Genomic DNA, 23803 nt, shown 5'->3' on the forward strand with positions numbered 1-23803 from the left:
GTTTTCTGGTATTTCAAGTTTTAAAAAAAATTTGTTTAAATTATAGATTTTATGAATTCAACGAATAAAAACTGTTTAGTGTAGCTCGGTGGAATGTATCGAATTCCAGTTCAGGCAAAACAAAGCAGAAACCACTGAAAGGCTTCCTGAATTGATTTTGAAGAAATTACTATTTCCGCAAAGTAAATAAACAAAGCCAAAGGTAAAACAATAATATTGTAAAACTCTATTGAAACTTAAGTTGATTTTAAATATAGAAACTGCTAAATCTTTCTCCCTCTTAAATTCAGTTTTATGGATTGTATTGAATTGTGTACAATATATTTTTATTCTAGGGAAATATGTGAATGTTTAACATTTGCATTTTTGTTCTCCTACTTATTAATATAGAATATGATACTCTGAAACGAGGAAAAACAAAGCGGGAAGATTTCCGATCTGTATAATCGGTAATAATCGCCAAGTATTGGCGATTTCCTGGCAGTTATGCGTGAGAAACTAAAAAATAAAAATAAAAAACCAACTCGATAATTATATATCATAGCCACCCTTGTTGGGATTTTTTCTTTAGCGTGATCTGCAACGGAAAAGTCTCCAAGCTCGGAACATTTCTGTATCCTGATTCGCCTCGCTTATTTCAATCACCAAATTGATTTTAAGGGGAAAAAATTAAAAAAGTGTGAAGGTTTGCCCTGAGGGGACATACCCGTATCGTTATCTGTTGCACCAACTTGCAATCTCCCCCCATCTCCTAGGTGCCAAATAGAACTTAAATTTGCAATTTAAAAAGAAAAAAAAATCAGGTGTTTGGCCGGGGTAGCTATGAGTTATTCCTTTCAAGTTGGTTCCTTTCTGTGAGTTTTTTATTTAGTTTCTTGTGAGCTGCTGCCTGGAAATTGCCAAGATTTGGCGATTCTGTCACAGATCACAATACAGAAATCTTCCCTGCCTAGAGTGGCTACGACTTTCTGGGATGTTTTCTTTAGTTTCTCTTGGGCCGCTGCTTGGAACTTGCCAAGACTTCGCGATTATTCTGCCGCAGATCATGGTGGGAAAATCATCCTATCAAGTCTTATCAATTTCCAAACAGCTTCAAACAAGAAACTAAAAAGCAATCGCAGAAGGAAGCAAACCCAAGGGCAAACTTCAACAAATTTTTTTTTTAAACAAAAAAAATTTGTTGCCTTGTCAATTGTAATTGGCAAGATCACCCAGAAATATTTTTTCCCACCTGGATTAAAACATTACATATTTTTTTTCTTCAAATTTTCGCAAGCTTGAAAACTTTTCTGCCTTGACAAAGATAGGCATCAATTGATACCAAAATGGAAGCATTGTCACTAAGACAATATTTATTTTTTTTTCTTTAATAAAAATACTTAGTTTTTAATTTATTAAAAAAATGCGTTTCTTTTTCTACGGCAAACTTCTCGTGGAGACATTTTTCATATCTTACACAAAATAGATCATGGTTACATCAGGCTCAATACTTGAGTTAGAAAGGAACTTTTAATCCTCAAGGCACAAATGGGTTTTTGTATTCGCATTAAAAAAAAGTAATGTTTAATGATTTGCCATGGGTTCACCTAGAGTTCTATCTTTTAAGTTTGTCTTTTTCTGTGATTTTTTTAGTTTCTCGCAGGCTACTTTCCAGTTGTCGGCAGAACTTGAAGATTATTGTGATGCTACAGATAAGGTTACAGAAATATCCCTTGAAACAATGAAATATTTAAAAAAAAAAAATTGTAATACAATTTTTGACTCCTTGGCGAGGGTGAGAGTAAATAAATAGCAAAATGGTGACATCCTCACTGAAACAACATTGATGTTTTCTTTTTTTTCCTTTAATAAAAGTACTTGTTGTCAAACTTTGGTGATAACTGTGGTGCGTTTTGTGATTATTGTGTAATGTAGAAACCAGTGCATGGTTCTCGTTTTTGCAGTAAGTTAAAAATTATACATAATTTATGATTTCCCCATAGGTAGCTACCAATATTACTATTTAAGTTTGCTTCTGGGTTTCCAAATTTCTTCTATGATGAAAAAGAAATTTGTGGATTTTTTTTTTTAAAAATTATATACATTAACTTTTCGCTATATTACAGTAAATATCTGATTTTTACTCACTGTGGTATTGACAGCATTATTTTGAATCTTATCATAATTTTACAGTTTTTTTTTCTTCTTTCAAAATTTAAATATATGAGGTTTTTTTTATTAATTGACAAAATTTTACAATTCCTAATCATGTAATCATTTAAAATTTATTGTTAAAAATTAATATTTTTTATTTTTTGATTGGATTTTTATTATAAAAATGCTAATTTTTGATTATAAAATAATGTTTTGGTTTTATTATATATATTAGGGCTATTCTGAATGTATTATACTTCATTTTATAATAATTGGTGTTCTGAATATAACTAATTATTAAATCTTTTAGACTATGTATTGAATGATTAAATTATGACATTATTAAATTTTATTTCTCTGCTTAATTAAAAATGACATTATTAAATTTTATTTCACTGCTTTTATAACTCTGTGAATATTATTTTGATTAGATAAAAATACATGTTTTTATTAACAGATGAGTGATGTTCTGGATATTCTTGATGTTGAGAGACCTCAGACACCTGAAATTAGCAAAGAAAGTATTATTGGAAATGATTCCAAAAGGGTATGGAGAGTAAATTTTAACATATATATGATAAATAATTTGTATTCTATTTTTATTTCAGAAATGTTGCTAAAATATGATGAATGAATGCTCATTAGAATAAGACATTAAAAAATATGTATTTTAAATACAAAAAATTGAATTTAAAAAATAATTTTACTTTTCTACAATTTAAAGGCAGTAGTGTCTAATCAATCAGCCTTTATCCTTTCAATGGGTCGATTAAAAGAGTACCAAGCATACTTGGGGACTAAACACTGGGGGTTCAGCTGACCACACAGCCAGAGCATCTGCTCCTGCACCCCAGAGCCCAAGGTTAAGAAAGCTGAGATGGGCCTTTGCCGTCTATGGGCTGTCTCGTCACTGAGTTTAGTCTAATTTAGTTTAATGTCTAACCAAGAGTCAATTCAGGTTTTATTTTTCTGGCTCATTTTTGTATAAAAAAAATGAAAATTTTTAAAATTATAATGAATTTGTAAAATTTCATAGAGATGTAAATAAATTTTAGAAGTTACTGCACAGTTATACATTAAATTTTAAGAGTTACTTATTTTTGTTTCATATGAAAAGTATTTCCAAACAAGTATGTGGTGTTGTTGTTGTTTTTGTGTCAACAGATCTTCAGATCTGGACTATTGTATGTGCTGTATTTTGTATATTTAAAGGGCAAAAAAAAATTTTTTTTAATACCTTATGCAGTCTCTTATCAATAAAAAAGTTCTCACATCTTATCCCATCAGCCTGATTGTCAAGAAAAACTATTATATTCTATAGCATCAACCATATTTGGTGTGTAAAAATAAATAATTTGTATTTTCTTTTGAAACATTTATCAAATTATCTTTGCTCATGCATGATTTTTATGAGTCGATTTCAGAAATAGAGGATCAAAATTGAACTTTCGTTTGAAGTTTTGTTTTCTGGCAAATTTAGTTTTCTTTCAGTTTTTAATTAGTTGTTTTGAGAAAAGGTTATGGGAAAATTTTATAAAGGGATCATTTTTATACAATGAAACTTTGTGAATGAATTTTGTGAAGTCATTTTAATAAACTTAAATTTTTTAAAGGGGCTTGTAAGTTAGTGCCATCCTGTCAACCTTTGCTTATGGTGTGAAATATATTACAAAAAAAGTAAATAAATAGATAAAATTTTTCAACAAAAATTGAAAATTGCTCAATATAATATTATCTATTTATGAATGCTTACAGTTATGTACTTATTAAAAGTAAAGTTAGTCAAGTAAACAGAGAAAATGTCTTTAGAAAATCACGATAGAATAAATCTATCTAGTTACAAATTGTGAATAAATTTTTTTCCCTTACAATTCTTCAGTTACTAGATTTTTTTTATCAAAACATATATTTTTTAGTTCTTTTCAGGGTTTCACAGTTGCACATATGTACTATAGTACTTCTTTTATTTGATGAAAGAAACCCGAGTAAAACGACTCTTTAAAAAATAATATCTTATAAAATTGTATTTCTTTATTTTATAATTTGCTCTAGAATAGGGTGTTATGATAATTTTGTTTTTAAAACATTGGTTATAAATATAATGGTATACAAAGTTCATTATAAAAATATTGAATATTTCCTAAGGTTTTATTTTATTATTTTATTTTAGAAAAAGAAAAAGCTTACAGAAGCAACGTTTAAGCGACCTGAAGGAATGCACAGAGAACTTTATGCCTTATTATATTCAGATAATAAGTAAGTTTTTTCGTCTATAATTTTTTATATTTTCATCTTTATAATTTCCCATTCCAAGCAATGGTATTAGATGGAAAGTTTGGAATTTCTTTTTTAACTAATATATGCAAGTAATATGTCTAGTTACTAAGATTTTTTTTTTAATGTAAATATATGTATATGTTCTTAGCAAACATAAATAAGCTCTTCGATTTAACTTTCCGAAGGTTTTCTACAATTTGATATGGCTATTTTCAGGTAAAATAAAAAGGCACTGAACACATAAGGAATATTAAGAACTTATTACTGATATAATTATTCTTTAGAAGAAATGTTATCAATTTAAAAATTTAGTAGTTGCAAATTAATTATGAAATTTAATGCTTTTTATCTAGTGTATATATTACTAAATTTATAATAATGAACTATATTTAAGTCAATAAATGTAAGCACATGATTAAATCAATGAATGTGAGCAAATTTGTTTGTAATATTTTGCTTTAAGCACCACTTTCCCATTGAATAATAGGCAAAAACTAGTTTAATATACAGAAGAAATAACTTGATGTTGTGAGAATCAAGTTATTTTTCATGCTCAAATTGCAATAAAAATTTACTTAGTGGAAGAATTATATATTGAATATTATTAGTATATTAATACAAAATTATTTTCAATAAAAATTGTAGTTTATTTACCTTTTGTTAAATTTGGCCCATCTGTCTTATGTAGTATATTATTGTTATAAGTAATTTTGAATGAATTTAAAGGTTATTTTGTATATTATTTTTGCAGACACTAATTGTCTAATTAATAAATAAATAAAACATTCCTAAAATATGTGCCATTAATTTTAATCATTATTAGTTTTAATTCTTGTTTTTATAATCATAAATAGATTTAGAAGAAAAATGCCACGGTTCAGGTGTTTATCTATCAATCATAATTAATAAATCTGAAAAAGTGATTTTTTTAAATCACCTATGATGATAAATAATTTCTGCTTGTATAAAAATGGGAAAAGAATTATGAAGTATTTATTAATAAAAATCAAATTAAACATTTCAAAAACTGTTTTTACAAAATGGAAATTTTTTTAATAAAATTTCATTGAAATTTATGTTGCCTATTTTTTCTTCTTCTTTTTTTAAAATTGAAAATGAACATTTTAATTCCACAATTTCTTACTCTAAACATTTTTTTCTTTCTTAAACGTGGAATTTTAACCATAATTAAATTCACTTTAATTTTATAATTAATCATTAATTACTTAACTTCAATTGCAAATTAAAGTGGGAAGAATTCTAAATTTTATTCATTTTGAGTTAAATTAACTTATTATATCATGCAATCCAACAATAAATAAATTATCTTAATATAAAAAAAAAATTTAATTCATAATTACCGGTCCAGTTGGTTTTATTTATACAAATTCGTTCTATTAGTTGTATATATATTGGTATTAATTGTTTTATTAATATAGGATTTTTGAGTTGTTATAAATTAAATTACACTTTTTTTAGGGACAAAGCTCCAATGTATATTACTGATAGTGATCAGGGTTATAAACAGACCAAAGCTAAATTAGGTCTGAAACGAGTTAGGCCCTGGAAATGGATGCCATTCACAAACCCTGCTCGAAAAGTAAGTTTTTATGAACAAACATTTGTATTAATTAAGAGTATTCAAAACAATCTTGTTTACATCAGATTAATTAGTTTTGGTTGATTAATTGATACATTTACAATGCCAAGGAAAAAATAATTAATAAACATATATGTCACAATAATACAAGCATATCTTTTTTCTAAACATAAATAGTTATTTCCTTAGTTACTTTTATTATTGTTACTTTAATGAATATTTAATACTTAAAATAATAATTATTGACTTCAATTGAAAAATGTTCTGTATTTTTTTAAAATTTCTGTATTTTTTTTTCTTATACATATTAAGAAAATAGATTTTAGTAGAAGATTTTATTAGAAGTTACAAATTCAAAATTGAGAGAAAAGAATATTTTTTATGTATCTGGAAAATGCTGCTAATACTTACCAAAGGAAGATATGGTGCCTATACTTTGTGTTACATATGAATTTTAAGCAAAACCATGTTATAGTAGCTCAAATAAATATACAAAAATAGGTATACTATAGTTTTAGTTTTGTGAACAAGAACTTTCTCAGTGTTCAAACAAATAAAAGCCTTTTTTTGAAATATTTAATATTGTTCAAAGTTTTTATTTATTTATTAATTATTTTTTTATGTTTGTTTTTATATGTGTTTCTTACACGTTTTCTTGCTAATTTTTTATCTGCTTTATTATTTTGGGTTTAGTTAAAATCAGGGTTGGCAAGGTTAAGGACAGAATGGATTAATCCACGGTTTAAACCGTCCTGTCCAAAACCCTTTTACTCAAATTATGTCACCATTTTATCTGAATATTTAGGAGGTAAAATAAGCATAGAACTAATAACATATTGATAATTGAATATACTAGAGAATATTTGTTTTTAAAAGTATAATGTTTTATTAATATTGTTTGACTCTTCAATTTAAACAAAGGAAGATTAATCAATAATCAAGTTCAATTGGTCCTCTAATTCAATAGTACATAACTGAAGTTTGGCCTTGCCATACAAGTTAAAATATTAGGGACTAAGTGCTTGGTTCGTCATAAACAGGTTTATTTATCTATAGTACTATTCAAGAATACTTTTATTTCATTCATGTTCAATTCTTTTAGCATAATGGTGATACATCACCAGTGTCAGTAACTGAAACTGATGTTATGCCCTTCAAAACTGTTAATACATTTTTCAGTTATTTTGTATTTTCAATTTAAACTAATATGTTTATATTTAAAAGCAATTTTTTTTTAAATAGATGTCTTTTTTATCATCTTGTGATGCAGAAATTATAAAATTTTTTTTTAAAAAAAATATTGTGAAAAATAAAAGGTTAATTTTTGAACAAATTTGGTATTTTTTTTAAGAAAAATTATTATTTTTTAATATTGCCATATTTATCCTTATGCAAAAATATTATTAATCAGTATTAAAAGCATATTTTTATTTAAAGGATTAGGTATTCACCTTTGTTGTTCAATGAATTGTGGAGCTTCAAAAATTATAAACCTTTTCCTATTATATTATATTATTTTCTTTTAATAAGTTATAGTAAATTGTATAAAAATTATCAAATATTTATTGATACATGTAATTATTATGTGTACAATGGTTACACCTATAGAATTTTTACCTTTTACCAAAGTTCAAGGTTTTGGACACTTTAAGACAGTTTAGGACAGTTTTACCCAGTTTAGGACAGTTTTACCCAGTTTAAGACAGTAAAACCCACGTGTCCTGTCCAAAACCAGTTTAGGACGTCAAAAACCCCAACCCTGGTTAAAATTTGTTTTCTTTCTGTTTTTATATTAGTACAAATATCCCTTTGTATTTATTTTGATATTTTAAAAGTACAGCAATTGTAATTTTTTTTACAATACTTCAAAATATTGCATTATTTTTTAAACAGAATCATAGTAATAAAAAGTAATTTTCATCAAGTTGTATAGAAGTCATGATAATGCTTTTATATTAAATTTCTCTTTATTATTTTTTCTTTCAAGGATGGAGCTGTGTTTTATCATTGGCGTAGAATAGAGGACCAAAATGAAGAATATGCATTTGCAAAATTTAACAAAGTAAGTTCCTGTAAAAAGCTATAACAAAGTTATGGTATAAAAGTTATGGTAGATGCGTGAAATAAATTTCTTCTTCTTTTTACTTTTAAACGGTCTTTTTATTTTCTTGAAGTCATGAAATAGCTTAAATTTTAACAAAAAAGTTTTCTGCTTTCCTTTTTATGTGCATGTTATTTTGATTTTCAAATGAATACAATTGAAAAGAAAAATAACATGTACATAAAAAAGAATCTACATGGAAAGAATTCGCCAGCATGTATATGTTTTTGTTAGGTGAATTCTCTAGCTACATTTTAAAATCTTATTTCTGAATTAAGTCTTACAAATTTTATGTTATGAAAATTTGATGTTTACGATAGAGAAAAAAAGATGTTATTTGCACTTTCTTTTTAGCTATGACTGTATAGCTTAAAAAATTAATATGGATGATTATTGAAGTTTAAAAATACTTATTAATTTTTGTTGGAAAATGTTAGTTTGGTAACAAATTTTTTCTTCTGTGCTTGTGTTGCGATAAATTAATTGAATTTTAATGTACAACCTAAACAAGCTCATGGCTTAATATAGGCTTATAATTCAATCTGTTATTTTCTCATAATATCATCTGAACATTGCAGAAATTAATACTTTTTTATTGATTAAGCATTAGCGATAGATTGATAAATATCATGAAAATATAAAAACATATAAATTCATAAAATAACAGTTGAAAATAAAATGCCTAAAAATAGTAATTGAAAAGGAAACACATAGAAATGATAATAAAAAAGGTATATTATTTAGTAAGAATTTTTTTTACTTCTCATTTTTCTTATAAAATAGCAAACAAACAGAAAAATTTAAACTTGCTAACTTCAGAATGCTCTCTTTGTTAACGTTTGATTTACTGTGGCTTTTTGTCAAGCTGAACAGTTTATGATGTCATTCTGAAATGTTAAATTGAAAAACTTTAGACAAGAGGGAAAACAAAAGTAGATAGAAATGAATCAGTGATCTTCAATGGGTTTTAATTTTTGAACAGAGGAAAACAAATAAACTGAGATGGCTGGGTATTTAAAAAGGGAAGGTAAACACAGGTAGCGAGTGTTACTTTTTTATGTTGGCTTATATTTATGGGGTTTGATTGGGTAATTTTTTTAAATAAAAGAGTACTCTCGGCTTATAGATGAATGGGCTTATATTTGGAAATATTTGGCAAATTAATCAGCCTAAGTTAGCCATAGTAGCCATTCATTAGCTCTATTATTATCTATTAAATTAATCAGCCTAAACTAGGCATAGTAGCCATTAATTTTATCTCTGCATTAGAAAGTTGAAGTTTTGATGATGATTAATTTATATTTTGGTTTATTTTTTAGTTAATTACTTATTTCATTCTCTAGACAGTTTCAGTGCCAGAGTATACTGATGACGAATATATGCAACATCTTCAAACTGAAGGCTGGACAAGACAGGAAACAGATCATTTGTTTGAATTATGTAGAACATTTGACTTGCGCTTCATTGTAATTCAAGATCGCTGGGATAGATCACGTTTCCCAAATCGCTCTGTTGAAGATATAAAAGAACATTACTATAATATTTGTAATATTTTAGCTAAGGTAAGTTTGTAGGTTAGGTTTAAAAATTTTCAATTTCAAATCCATGTTTTTAAGTTTGATTCTTTAGTAATTTCTTATGTTGCTTTTATGAATGGGTTTTAAAAAAAGTTTATTAATTTCTTTTTATGGTTTAGGGTTTTGGATATTCAAAACTGGTTTTGGACAGGACTTATGGCATTATCTACCTTAAACAATCTAAAAGTGATTTTAAGTGCTCAAAACCTATAATTCTGAAAAATGGTTAGAACAATTATAAATCCAAATATAACCCCAATGTACCATAAAAAAATAAATATAAAATTAAATTTTATACTGAAACTTTTACTAATTAATTCAATGTCAATTAAAATCTCACTATTCCCTGTGTTTTTAAGATTACATTAACAAGTTATAAAGTATATAATTATATAGATATATTGTATAAACTCAATGTAAAAGGTCAAAAAAAGTTTGCCATAGTCTTGTTCAATGGTATATGAAAATTATAACAAAAGCAGCTATTTATTTTTTTAAATGAACTTCAAAAATGAGAGCCCATATTAAAGAGTAGTTTAGTTAATATATATTTTACTCACTATAATTTTTACATTTTCTTAACTGTTTAGCATTGTTTACATAAAACTTCTTTACATTACTTAATTTTGGATAATTTTAGCTAATAAACTATTTTAGACTATATTGCTTATTGCTAAATATATTTTAGACACATGGATAAGTTGTTAATTTAGTGTTATAATTGATAGCTAATTTCTTTCGCTTTTAATAATGCTTAAAAATAGCTATGGATAAAAAGTTTTGGACAGTTTAACAAAGGGTTTGGAACATTTTTAGACAGTTTTTATCAGAATGGCAGAAAACCTTTATTTTAACTTAGTATTTTACCACTGTGCCTAAAAATTTGTCAACTCTATTCTTTTTTGTTTGAAAGCAAACAACGTGAATTTAAATATATTTATGATATTGAATTTAAAGTTCGTAGCTTTACTTTTATTTTTAAAAATTTGTCCCGACTTACCATTTATTAAAGTTTTGATTTACAAGTTCCTGAGTCGAAGAAGTTTACTGAGTTTTTCTGAATTGAAGAAAACAGCAAACTTTTTTTTATTACAGTATCTCATTTCAATATTGAAGTGGATTTGATTTAATGTAATAAACATAAATGCTTATAATGTTGAACTCAATTATAAAGAAATAAATCTTTTGTAGGAATTTTTTTTACTGATAGTTGTGTAAAAAATAAGGTAACAAGCATATCTGTAACTAAATGTTCTGCAAAAGCATTGTCTAAAAGGTTTTTTTCTAAATTTTTTTTAAACTTTTGCTTTAGATCAGGACAGTAGGAAATGTAGAACCAAAACTTGTAGCATATGATGCGGAACATGAAAGAAAAAGGAAAGAACAATTGACGAAATTGTATAACAGAACCACTGAACAGGTTCGTTTTTACTATATTTTATGTATGTATATATATATATATATATATATATATATATATATATATATATATATATATATATATATATATATATATATATATATATATATATATATATATATATATATATATATATAATTGATCAATTATTCTATTTGATTTGTTTTTGTTTAAGTTTATTGACATCTATTTAAGGCAGCAAAGTTACTCTCCTTCTCTTCCAAAAAAAGGACAATAACTTTATTTTGCATGCAGATATTTTTAAATTAAATAAAGCTTAATCTTTAAACTGTAAAATTCAATTGAATAAAGTAATTTCAAATTTAAACAATAACAATTAAAAAATGATTTGAATAACATTTGTTTTTATTTTATATGTTTATCGATAATATATTTGCAAATTAAAATAAGATGGAGGGACCATTACCAATTTTCAAGTTGATTTTCTGGATAAAGCGTGTTTTGTTCAACCATTTTCTTTAGCTGTTTTTTCTTTAACCGTTTTGTACTAAAAAAAAGTTACAAATTTAAATGAGGGTTAGTTAGTAGATCACACATTTAATAATTGACTGTAGTTTTGAATTCGTTCCGACATTTCAGTGGTTGACTTTGTAAAAATGTATTTTTAACTGTTAACTTAATTTAATCGATTAACATTTAAGTTATTATTTACTAAAAGTATGGTAAGGTAGTTACAATGAATCAAAACTTAGATATTTCTTTAAAAAAAACTAATGTTAGATTTTTCCTGTAAATCTAATTGTGTATGAGGATGCACATTACATTAAGATCAATGTGTGATAATTCTTGAAGTTAATTTTTTATTTTCTGAAGTTGAACTGTTATTTAAGTTTTTAGTCTACTGGGAAAAATTCTAAGTATATTAAAAAGAAATAATATGAGATATTAAAATAAATTTTTTTTCTCAGAAATACTGAAAACCTCATTAAAAAAAAAGGTTGATCTCAATAGAGAAAGTTGATCTAAAAGCAAAATTGTATGAACTTTGAATTTTAATAAATAAAATTTCCAAAAGATTAAAAATGTATCTGTTTTGTAAGAACTGCTTAATAGTCTGAGCTTTAGTCGAAGCTTTGTTTTAACTTTCAGTTGCAGTCTTTATTGTAAGGACATATTGTAATTCCTATTTTCCCCATTAGTTTTATGGAAAGGGAAAGTAAAGTATTACAGGGAGATTTTCGTACAATTTCGCCTAGGGGCTGATCTTAGAGGGTTAAAATGCAGACATCAACTTCAATCTATTAATTTTCTTATAGTATTTCATTCTGTTAATTCTTATATTTTCTTGTATTTATTGACTTATATTTAAAAGAAAAAATTAAATTGAAAAAGATTATTTGTTGTAGATTTAGATGCATTTTAAAAATATTTACAAAAACTGATGTTAACTTAAATGCAGTCAAATTAAACAAGTATACTCTTGCCATTTTCGCAAACTCATAATAAATGGTGGTTTGAAATAAATTCTTTTATTAACAGTGACCCAATATATCCTTAATTCAAACTTTTTTTTTTTTTTTTTTACATGACGGTTTAAATTTAATCATAGTGGAGGATAATCATTTCATTTAAACTTTTTAAAAATATTATTTGTTTTCATCATGCTAACACTGTCTTTATATATAAACTTAACTAAGTCTTGTTAATTGTTGAAAAGTTATAACTTTGCCAATTTTTTGGTTTTATTTTTAAAAGAAAAATCTGTATTTTTTTTTAGGTTGAAGAGGAACAAACACTGTTGAATGAACTGCGGAAGATTGAACTACGTAAAAAAGAGAGGGAAAAGAAGACTCAAGATTTACAGAAATTGATAACTGCTGCAGATTCTAGCCAGGGTGAAACTAAACGCCTTGAAAAAAAAGGACCTAAAAAGAAAGTCGTACAGCAAAAGAATATAAAAGCCGAGAGTGTTGTAAGTAAAAACAAAAGCATTTTCACATTATTTAAAGGTTTTGAAATTAAAATATCAAAATCAAATTTTATTTTGTTTAATTTTAAAACTTACTGAGGTTTATTCTTTTTCCTTTGAATGTTCAAGACTCATATTTTTGTGGTTAAATTAGCAAGCAAATTTAGAGAGTTTGAAGCAGTGCCAGACATTAAAAGTGCAGTTCTTGACAAAAATTCTGGAAAAACATTGCACAGAAATGCTTTTAATGTTAACCTTTTCATGTGGGCTCGAAAAGACATGGAGATCTCCCTAAGGTATTTTTTTGCATCTGGGGGAGTGAGGTATGAAAGGGAACTGATGATCGTTAAAATAAAATAATAGTATTAAACAATTGTATTCTCCCACTGTTTTTCTTAACTTCGTTTTCTAACTTAGGCCACCATAGTCAGGGATTTTAGGATTGCAACCAGAGGAGGTTTCCCACACTTTTACTTAACTCCAAAAGAGCGGAAAATCTCCTTCGTTTGTTACATTAGATTCAGCGTTAAAAAAAAAAGGAAAAAAAAAAGAAGCATTCCACATACCAACTCTTTAAAAGATCTGCCTGTTTTGTGTTATAACAATTTATACATGTTTCTGTGTTCATTTACAAGGCATTTTTTCTTTTTTGTTGTTTTCAAGTTTAGCAACACAGGATTCAAATTGAAAATAATTTTTTATGGTTCATAAATATATTTACAAAAAATACTAAAATGAATAAGTACCTGATAAGAAATAGCTTTTTCTTTTCTGCTGTTATATTTACGATTTCAACAAAAGCAAAATTTTGATTATAAAATCATAATTTAAAGAATAATATTTGGTTTTTAATAATTATAATTATTACTCTCTTTAATAACTATGATACATTCCAATAAAAGTATTTTTAATTTTAGAAAATTTCTTAAGTAATTTGCATTTAAATTCTATCAAAATTATTTTACATGAAGCCTTTCAACCACATTTTTAATTTAAAAGGAATTTAAGATTTTCTAAAATGTAGCTTGTTATTGTTTCAAATTCAGTCAAAGCTATAACAGAAGGGATTTAAGTTGTCACTGATACAAGAAAAGACAAAGTGTTAGCTCATTGTTAATTATAGAAAATTACAGTGAATTGAATTTTTTCCCTCATTTCAGTTTTATATTTCATGTTTTCTGCTAAAAATGAAAATGAAGCACAAAATAAGCGAATTTTTTTTTTTACAGAAAACAACTAAAAAGCAAATTTTTTTCAGGGTAAAAACAGTAATAAAATAAACAGTTTAATAATGTTCACGCAATAGAGTTATTCATGTAATAGAGTTCTAAGTTTTCAAGTTCTTAATCTTATATTCCAACGAGACATTATTTATAAAACTATAGAAACTGTAACTCAGAGTCAAACTATACTATTGCATGAGAAAAAATAATACTAAAAAAGCCTCCAAAAATCATGTTTAAGTGTAAAAGTAAAATAAATTACTAACTAAATGAAATTAAATAGCATAATTTCAATAATGAAAGCATAGAAAATATATTAGAATTAAGAATGTATATTTTAGAAATATACGATAATTCAAATGTTTAAATGCAATTAAATGTTGAACTATGTATGATGTTATAGCTCTTGAGTATCAAATATATATATCTAGATATAAAATCAATTTTTCATGGCAATATGTAATGTATTTATTTAAAATCATGTACTTTTTTATAAAAAGAAAAAAAAATCATATCCTATGACTAATATTTATTGATTTCATTTATTTAAAACAGTTTTTTTTAGATCCATTTCAATTTAAAATAATTTACTTTGGGAAATGCTTTACATTATAATTAAACCATAATAAAGAAGCTGAATCTTTAAAAAATAAATTTAAAATATTTACCTATACGAAAAATTAGCAAAAATGAAGACAAAAAAGTGAAAGACATAAACGGAACGAAACTTTGGATGTTTAAAAGTAGGTGAGTAATGTAAAACTTTTCCCTCCTTATCTTAAGGAAGGTGAGACCTCCCATAGCACATAAAACAAAGCTCTCCCCTCTGTAACTGTATCCTCTCTTTTAACTGTGAAGATGATTTCTTCCCCATTCTTGGGTTAGAAGTGTCACAAGTCCCTCAGAAGACCCAAACTATTGACGGGACAACTGTTGTCCAAGCCCACGAGAAAAGGTTAACTAATGAGTTAAAGAACCAGTTAAAGAATAATAATAAAACCAGTTGAAGAATAATAATAAAACCAGTTAAAGAATAATAATAAAAAAAAATAACATTTATCATTACGTATGTTCCATAAATTATGATTCCTGAATGTAGTAACAAAGTTGATATGCTGCCCCTGTCAGAGTGTTGTATTCTGAATTTCATTAAAATTGTTCTATTTTATTTAAATTGTCAAAAATATTTCTATTAGATTATACAATATTAATCATAACAGTTATAAATGTAATTATGAATAATTTTAAGTGCAATTTTTTTTCTTCAAAAATTGCATATTTAAGTATTAAATGTTTTACTTCACTATTTAATTTGGCTGCTTAATAACTTTTTTGTAGATTTAACGTTTTCTTTTTTCTAAAAATACTTTGAAACAAAAAAGTTTAATTGCTAGAATATTTGTTAAGATCTGTACAAAAATTTCCTTGCTAAGGACAGTTTCTTCAATGAATGGCTACTATTATTATGTAGTTGACTGTTTAAAAAAGTATTATAAGCAAGTACTTAACACATAGGTTTTATCACTAATTGGTAAACAATTAAAAAACTCTTCTCAAGTCTTTATCAGAACAAGAATTTGATTTTTAAAAAAAAATCGATGTCATTATTAGTAAAGAAACTTACTTTTTATTTATTCTATAGGAAATAAGAATTAGGTTATTAGTAACAAAATTATTTTTACTTGTAAATGATCTACCTAATTTTGTTAATAAAAGGAAAAATATTAAGCTATTTTTTATTTATTTATTATATTTTTTTTAAAATCATATATCACCTTTGAGAAGAATAGATCTACTTTTATCATATTTATAAATTTTGGATGACTTTCTATTACAATTGTAACAATTTTGTTACACCAATATACCTAATGAACAAGTATATTTAAAAATGTATTTTCTGTTTTACCTTTTTATCACAAAATATTGAATGTTGCTTTCTTAAATCTTAAGATGTGCTGAAAACGTAAATTAAACAAAAAGGTTTTATAGATGAAAAGTCATGTTTCATTAATTTCAGTTTTATAATGTCTGAATAATTAAGCATAAAAATACTTTACTCATAACCAATCAATTTTCAATTCTTATGTATTGTTACAATTTAACATTTCGACAAAAATATTTTTCAATATTCGTTAAATAAATGCATTTGTAGTTGTGCTTGAAAATTGAGAAGATTTTTTTTTTTCATATCAATTTTGTTATAGTCAAAGAAATGTTTGCAATGCATGAAATTGTATAAGAGTGCAGTTTTAAGAATTATTTTGTTATCTAATTATATTCTAAAAGGTTTTAGTAAAATGTAATCTAATGATTCTGTTTTACAAATGTAATTTTACTTTTTTAGAGTGTGGATTCAGCGGGCATTAAATTTGCCGATTTCAAAGGCAGTGGAGTAACACTTAGAAGCCAAAGGGTAATTTTTATGAAATATAATCTCTATTCTTCGTATTGTAATTATTAAATTGCTATTTTTATTTTTGTTTAGTTGTTATACTGATATTTATCTTAAAGGCTTAGGGCTTTTTAAGGGTTTAGTAGACCTGAAAAAAAGCATAATTAAGGTTTACAAAGTTTAACATTATTTACATATGGTGCTTTGGAGTCTCAGAACTTCAACTTCCCCCTCTCCATCCTGAACAGCTATCAGTATGATCAATATTTTTCAATCAATATTTCAAAAAAATATTTTTTAACACATATTTTATCATGTAATAGCTACATTTTTGTTTCATGATTAGATGGATATTTTTTTTTTTAAAGAGCACTTATTTACATAATTTAAATTCATTTAAAATTTGTCAACTTACATGAATATAATTTAAAAATATGCATGATTTAAAGGTAGATCTTTTCAAAATATTGGGACACATACAAAGAAATATCTTTGCAAAAAAAATAATAAATATGTAAATAAATTTAAAAAAAAAACTTAACATTTGCAATAGTTTTAAACTTGCAATAAAAGAGACTTGATATTTCAGTATTTATAGAGTGAACAGTTTTCTACTACTTTAAATTATATGAAGTATTTAAATAAATGAAAAAGCATATTTAAATCATATAAATATATTTAGCCGATTGCTTAGTTTTCCACCCCTATGTATTTGTCATAACACTTAATCAATTTTTAAGAAAAAACTACCATTTAAATAAAAATGAAAAAAAATATGTATTTGTTTGAACATAATGTTTTAAAAAATGTCTAATTATTCATATGTTTAAGATGGGAATCGGTCAGGAAAATGCATTTTTTATAATTTCACTTTTTTTTGTGTTTAGATGAAATTACCTGCTTCAGTTGGGCAAAAGAAAGCCAAGGCTATTGAGCAGCTCTTAAAGGAATTGGATATTGGTGAGATTTAATGCATTTTAATTATAATTTGTAATTTATATTTACTAATGAATCAATAGTGTTTGGACTTTTTATTCATTTATGGGTCATTCTCACTAAAAAGGTATAAATAGACTAAAAAATTTTCTTAAATTAAAGTAATTAAAAAAGTGATAAAAATGACATAAATGCCTTTATTTATTTTTGTTATATGTCCTTATAATAATGGTCAAGTTTTCTATTTTATTTTTACCAGATTTAAAATATTTTAAATTCTGCCTCGTCCACGGAGGAGACGTAATAGTCAACGGAGGAGACATTTTATGCTATAAAATATAAAATGTCAATGAAGATTAATTCATTAATTATTGGGTACAACTGATATGAGTTTAGCATTAATAAGTAAATAATAAAATATTTCATTATTAGAGATGGAGCTACTTCCGATTAATCATGCTGCTTTGAAAGGAAACATCCGTTTTTAAGCTAGGTGTACAATTTTTTAAGTAACTCTTACTGAATATTAATAAATTAAAATGTAAAGACTATTGAAATAAAAATTCAGACTCCACATGAAAGTTGAGTGCTGAGGGTACTCTTTTATGAACATTTTATGCAAGTTAAACATACTGTCATCCAAATATCGTTTTTGTTTTTTCTCTTTTCTTCTTGTTATTGTTTCCCCCCCCCTGGGTACAAACGGCTTGCTCTATCAATTTCTAGAAATTTAAGTACATTTAATCACGATTTTTCTGTTAAATCTTTTTCTGATACAGATTTTAAAGTTTCTTGCTCTTTTTTTTTAACTTTCTTCAAGCAATATAGGGTTTTCTTTTAATTTCTGTCTAGCTTGTCTCATACCAAGTTTTTTCTGTTCCCTTCTCTTTTGCATTTGAACATTTGATTGCTTTTTTTTTTTCATTTTGGTTTTGCCATTTTTTTCCTAAAATTTGAAGTGAAAAAAAATGTTAAACATCACAGAAATTATTTAGAAAAATTGCCAATATTTACTTTTCCGATAAGAAAAAGTTAAACTTAGTTGATTTTCTTTAAAAATACAAACAAATTAACACATTTGTTCCATTTAAAAAAATATAAATTAAAAGAAAATAGTTTTTTAATTATTAAAATTGTATTATGGTTATCTAACACATTGTCTCTTCCATTGACTGTGTCTTCTCCTCCATGAACTTGTTATGTCCACGGAGGATCAAAAACTAGTTCTTGAATTTTACTGATTTTTGATTTTAAAGTTACAAAAATGGTGCAGTTCTTTTTATTAAATATACTATTTTTGCAATCTGAAATTCATCTATCAAAAATAAAATAATTTTCTCTTACCTACTTTATGATGTCCACGGAGTATACTGTGAGAACTTTGCCAAACCCCATTTGAACACAACAATCCAAAACTGACACCAAAGAGAACAAAAACAACTGATTATTAACATTAGAAAATAGAATGGTTACCTTTCCCAGCAGCTGTCTTTTAGGGATTTCGCATATGCTGCCCTTTATTGCATATTTACCGAACTATATTAATTGTCCATGGAGGGAGATTTCATTTTTGATGGACAAAGTTTACTAGTAATTTATTTTATAAAAATAATTTTTTTTTAAAAAACTTTAAATAAAAAGTTACAATAAACATTTAACTAGTTAAAACTACAAAAATCATTAAAATAACATTTTAATTGTTTAACAGCCATTAAAAATTATTTTGTGTCACAGACGTAGGGACGTCCACGGAGGGGATTTTGAAGTCATGTTTATTAAAAAATAAGAATGAAATATTAAATACATTTAGCAGAAATGCATATGATTTGTTAGTACGAAAAATGATGAAGAAAAATATTAAGAAATCTGCTGTATTACCTAATATTTATCACTAAGGGACTTAAAAAATCACCTTTTTGTGAGAATGACCCATATATGAAATTGATCTAGATTTTTTTTGTTTGCATATTAAATTTGTTAGGTATTTATTACTATTTAATTAGTAATTGATAATTTTGACATTGAAAATGTTTGTTCTTTAATTAAACTGTTTTGATTCATTTGACAAATATTTAGAAGTTTAGTTTAGATTCTATTTTGTATTGTTTTCTTTATTTTTAAAACTTTACAGCAATTTTAAAGTACAACACAACACAATATTCATCACAACACAGAATTGATATAATAAAATTATTTTCATATGTTACTGTTTTTTAAGTTAACATAATTTTCAATAATAAACATTTATCTCATGATTCAGAAATTTTGGGAAATCTTTCTTAGGTGTACTTTCCAAATGTATAAATATTAAAATCTGAGTGAATTTATTAAAATTGAATTCTTATTACATTAGATTTGTTTGGGGACAACAAACAAATATGACACAACAAAAGCACTTTCCAAATAACGAAGATGAAGTGTTGAAAACATTTTCTTTTTTTCAGTACTATATCACATAGTTGTTCCATATAAATTGTTTGATTAAATAGTTATTTTGTTACTTTTTAACATTATATAATAATGTAAAATTTCTTGATTTCCTAACTCTGCATCATACAGTAAAAAAATTTAAAATAAAATCTACTGGCTCATATGCAAATTTACTAGCTATACACATTCAATATTATTTCCGTTAATTGGGAATGGAAAACCTATTCAGTATAAGTTGAAAAAGTGTTTTAATAAAGATTTGAGCAACTTTATCAAAATGTTGTCTCATTAAAAATTTTTTTTAGGATTAGGTGTCGGTTACTCTGGTTCTACTTAACTTCCATCAAACAAAATTTAATGATTCTTAAAGACTTCTAATTTGAAAAATGTTACTGGCATATTAAAATATCTTCCCTTTAAGCAAACTATGAAGGAAGTATTTTTAAATTCAAATGTTTACTGTATAAAATTTTACATGCAATAAAGCTATACAACATAGTTTTTTTTTTTTTAATTTTTACTTTACTGATTTTAGTAGTTAAACTCTCGTATATTTAAGTATGAGATGTCAGATGATTCTAAAAGTTCATGCTTTATATAAAATGTATAAAAAGGTTTTGTTGTATGTGTTCAATAAAATTTTAGAGTAATTTGTTCAAGAAATAATTGTGAATAGCTGATTGAAATTAGTTGTATTTGAATCTAAGTGAAATGTCTATATTTAGTCACTTGTTTTTCACTACATGGCTTATAAGAAACCTTTTTCCTCTTAACAAAACTCGATCATCAAAGGAGAGTGGACGAAGAGGGTAAATTCAAAATCTGTTTTTAATCTTCTTTTTTTAGTTTTCACCATAGAGTTGTAATGTAGGTAAATCTAGCCTTGCAGAGCCATTTTTCCCCAATAATGGAACCATCTAACTGGTAATTACTATTATAGTTTAATTAGGGGAAAAAAGAAAGAAACTGTGTTCTTATAGCTTTCCTTAAATTAAAAATTTTGCTATTTCTGTTCCAAAATGAATTAAAAAATGTATAAAAGCATTCCTGCAACAATCTGTTGTGGGCCAGAGAGGTTATTGCTCATAGACCGCATTTACTTTCCCAACAAGCTGATGCCAAAAATATGAATTTAAATGGTTCTTTAATAGAACCCTAATGCTTCATAATTAAAGTTTAGTGCTTCCACCGCTGTTCAAAAATATGTGAGAGACAATAATAGAGAATTAGTGGATGTTCATGAGTAAATATTATATTTTTTAATGAAAATATGTTATGTATCATTTGGTTTTTAATCAATCACAAACTTTTGCAATCCCCTGATATCAATATTTGAGAATGAAATCTTTTTTAAAAATTTCTAATTACTTTTAGACAGTTATCATATTCATATAATTTTTTATGATTTTTGATAGAACCGAATCCTATTCCTACTGAAGAAATATGCCAGCACTTCAATGAGCTACGCAGTGATATGGTTCTTTTGTATGAACTTAAACTTGCTCTTGCCAATTGTGAATTTGAACTTCAAACATTACGACATCAGACAGATTCAAGGGTTCCAGAAAAGAAAGAAATCATTGATGTTGGACCTACTTTTTCTGCTTTGATGGCACATTCAGGTGGAAAAAGTGAATAATGTATTTTGTAACATGTATTCATCTCAATAAGCCATCATTATAATTATCCTTCAAGACTCACACTTCTATGTTTCATTATGTGCTCTTCTAATAAAGAAATTTCATCCTTGTTATTGTTGTATAGTACTGATTTCATCTGAGCCATTTTTATTGAATTCTAAATAGTACTTTTAATTAGTTTATTTTTATGGTTTTATATATCATATTCCTATTTTTTTTTACTTTGCTACTGACTAAAATTATGTTTGGAAGTTGAGCCTTCATGAGCATTTGTCCAGAGCCTCCTATTCCTAGGACTCTTAAAAAGTTCCACAGTGGTTGAAATTTTTTTTTATTTTTAAAAAACGGGAATAACGATTTTTTTTTTAAATTCTTGTTTAGTACTGAAATTTTTTAAAACATAGTTTTTTATTTTATGATATTGATGAAATTGAAAACAAAGCAGTAATGACCATTTTTACAGGAGTACCGCACAATTTTTTTTTAAGTGAATCGAATTTTAGAAAATCTGCTGATTTTAAAATTGGTGATATTTTTATTTCGTTATTTGCCATTAAGTTATTTTATATTTGTCATTTTTGACACAAATTATAAGAATGAAAAAAATAAATAAATAATGGAGTTAAGAAAAAGACAAAAATTTTTGTGAGTTGAAAATTTTGAAACTAATTTTATTGAATTGTTGTGAGCTCTTTTTTTTTTTTTTTTTTTTGTACATTACAACAGTTACAGTTTTTCAAGTACTCAATAGGGATAGATGCTTTACAGTATGTATTACCACAGTCATTGTGACTTCATACTTTAAGGAAGTTCTTTATTGCTTCTGAATTGAATTCAGAACCATTCATTGATTCATTCTAGAATTTGCAACAATATTTGAAAGATTATTCTTTGATTAAAAAAACATGCTTTGAGTTATATCACTTTCATTGAACTCTGGTTGAAAAGAAAAAAATTTTTAATTTTATTGTTTCTATTTCTGAACATTATAAAAATTTCACTTCTGATCATAATCTCTTGAGGTTTAATTTCAGATATATCCTTTTTTTTTGGAATCTCATATTGCGATCATAATAAAGTTTTAATCAGTATTAAAGTGATAATTAAGTATAAATAAATGTATTTGTAACAATTTAATTTTAATTAATACGGTTGTAAAAAAGTTTGTAATTTTATACCTTATTTCTAATTATGTATTTATTTAACTATTATATTAATTTAGTTAAAATAATTTACTGCATTAGTTTTCTTAAATGGCCTGCCTTACTCTTCGACTGGCACCTCAAAAAAGTGGACAATTTTCTCTGTTCTAAGGATGTCCGCTCAACTGATGTTTTTAAGTGTTATAAACTGGAAAACACATTATATAATTTTTAGTGTAATGCTGTTGTATTTTTCATAGGCTAATGACTTAGTATGATTTTAATATCAGAAATACAAGTAAGTAAATAAACAAAAACTCTTTTTTAGTTAAATTTTTGAGTTATGAGTATTTTTGTTTGAGCATCATGAACATAATGTTACTAAAGTTTAGGATTTCATTTATAATTTTTTAAAAACTTAGACTTTGCTAGTAATTCTATGATGAATTTTATTACCTATTAAATTTGAAGACTGATAGTATTTGATTTTTCAATGTATTATAAATGTATAAACGTATTATAAATTTATAAACATATTTAAATATACAATTGTTTCAATATATTATAATTTACAATTTATTTTATATTTTAATTCGAATACAATCTTGCCATTATTTGAGTTCAACGATGTTGTTTTGCTGGTGTATGTTGGTACATTCACACCTTTTTTCACATTGCGATATAATAAAAAAGCCTATTGTTTAAAAACTCAACATTGTTGACTGATAAACTTGATGTTATATAACTAGTAAAATTTTATCAGATTTATATATTTTTGTTAAAACTGAGCATGTCACTAAGTAATTAATTTAACTAATATATAATTTGTTCAAATAACAAATTTATATAAATGTATACAAATTTGTTCAAACTAAAAGCTATGTTTGAAAAAATTAAAAGAAATATTTAATTTAATTTGTACAAATGTTACATTCTTTCTTTTTCCCCTAAAAAAATTCTGACATTAGCTAGCTCAAATCTAAATAAAATGTTAATAACAGT

The 23803-nt window shown here is 25.4% G+C and overlaps 1 protein-coding gene across 1 annotated transcript; it reads left to right on the forward strand.

The window, feature by feature from the left end:
• Positions 1–61: 61 nt before the first annotated feature.
• Positions 62–21772, forward strand: DMAP1 (DNA methyltransferase 1 associated protein 1). The gene is made up of 11 exons (XM_043039040.3): positions 62–202; positions 2591–2680; positions 4304–4389; positions 5890–6010; positions 7998–8072; positions 9455–9673; positions 11001–11108; positions 12847–13041; positions 16606–16674; positions 17541–17613; positions 21435–21772. Exons 2-11 carry the CDS (start codon positions 2591–2593, stop codon positions 21656–21658), a joined length of 1260 nt encoding a protein of 419 aa, XP_042894974.1. The 5' UTR covers positions 62–202; the 3' UTR covers positions 21659–21772.
• The last annotated feature ends 2031 nt before the right edge of the window (positions 21773–23803 follow it).

Source organism: Parasteatoda tepidariorum, chromosome 6, assembly GCF_982258835.1.
Source record: "Parasteatoda tepidariorum strain Cologne lab strain chromosome 6, Ptep-v5.0, whole genome shotgun sequence".
In the NCBI taxonomy this organism is placed as follows: Eukaryota; Metazoa; Arthropoda; class Arachnida; order Araneae; family Theridiidae; genus Parasteatoda; species Parasteatoda tepidariorum.

Coding starts and splice junctions, on each gene's coding strand:
- DMAP1 (XM_043039040.3), top strand. CDS start 2,591: ATGAGTGATGTTCTGGATATTCTTGATGTTGAGAGACCTCAGACACCT. Junction 2,681..4,303: donor TTGGAAATGATTCCAAAAGG/GTATGGAGAGTA, acceptor ATTTTATTTTAG/AAAAAGAAAAAGCTTACAGA. Junction 16,675..17,540: donor TAACACTTAGAAGCCAAAGG/GTAATTTTTATG, acceptor TTTTGTGTTTAG/ATGAAATTACCTGCTTCAGT.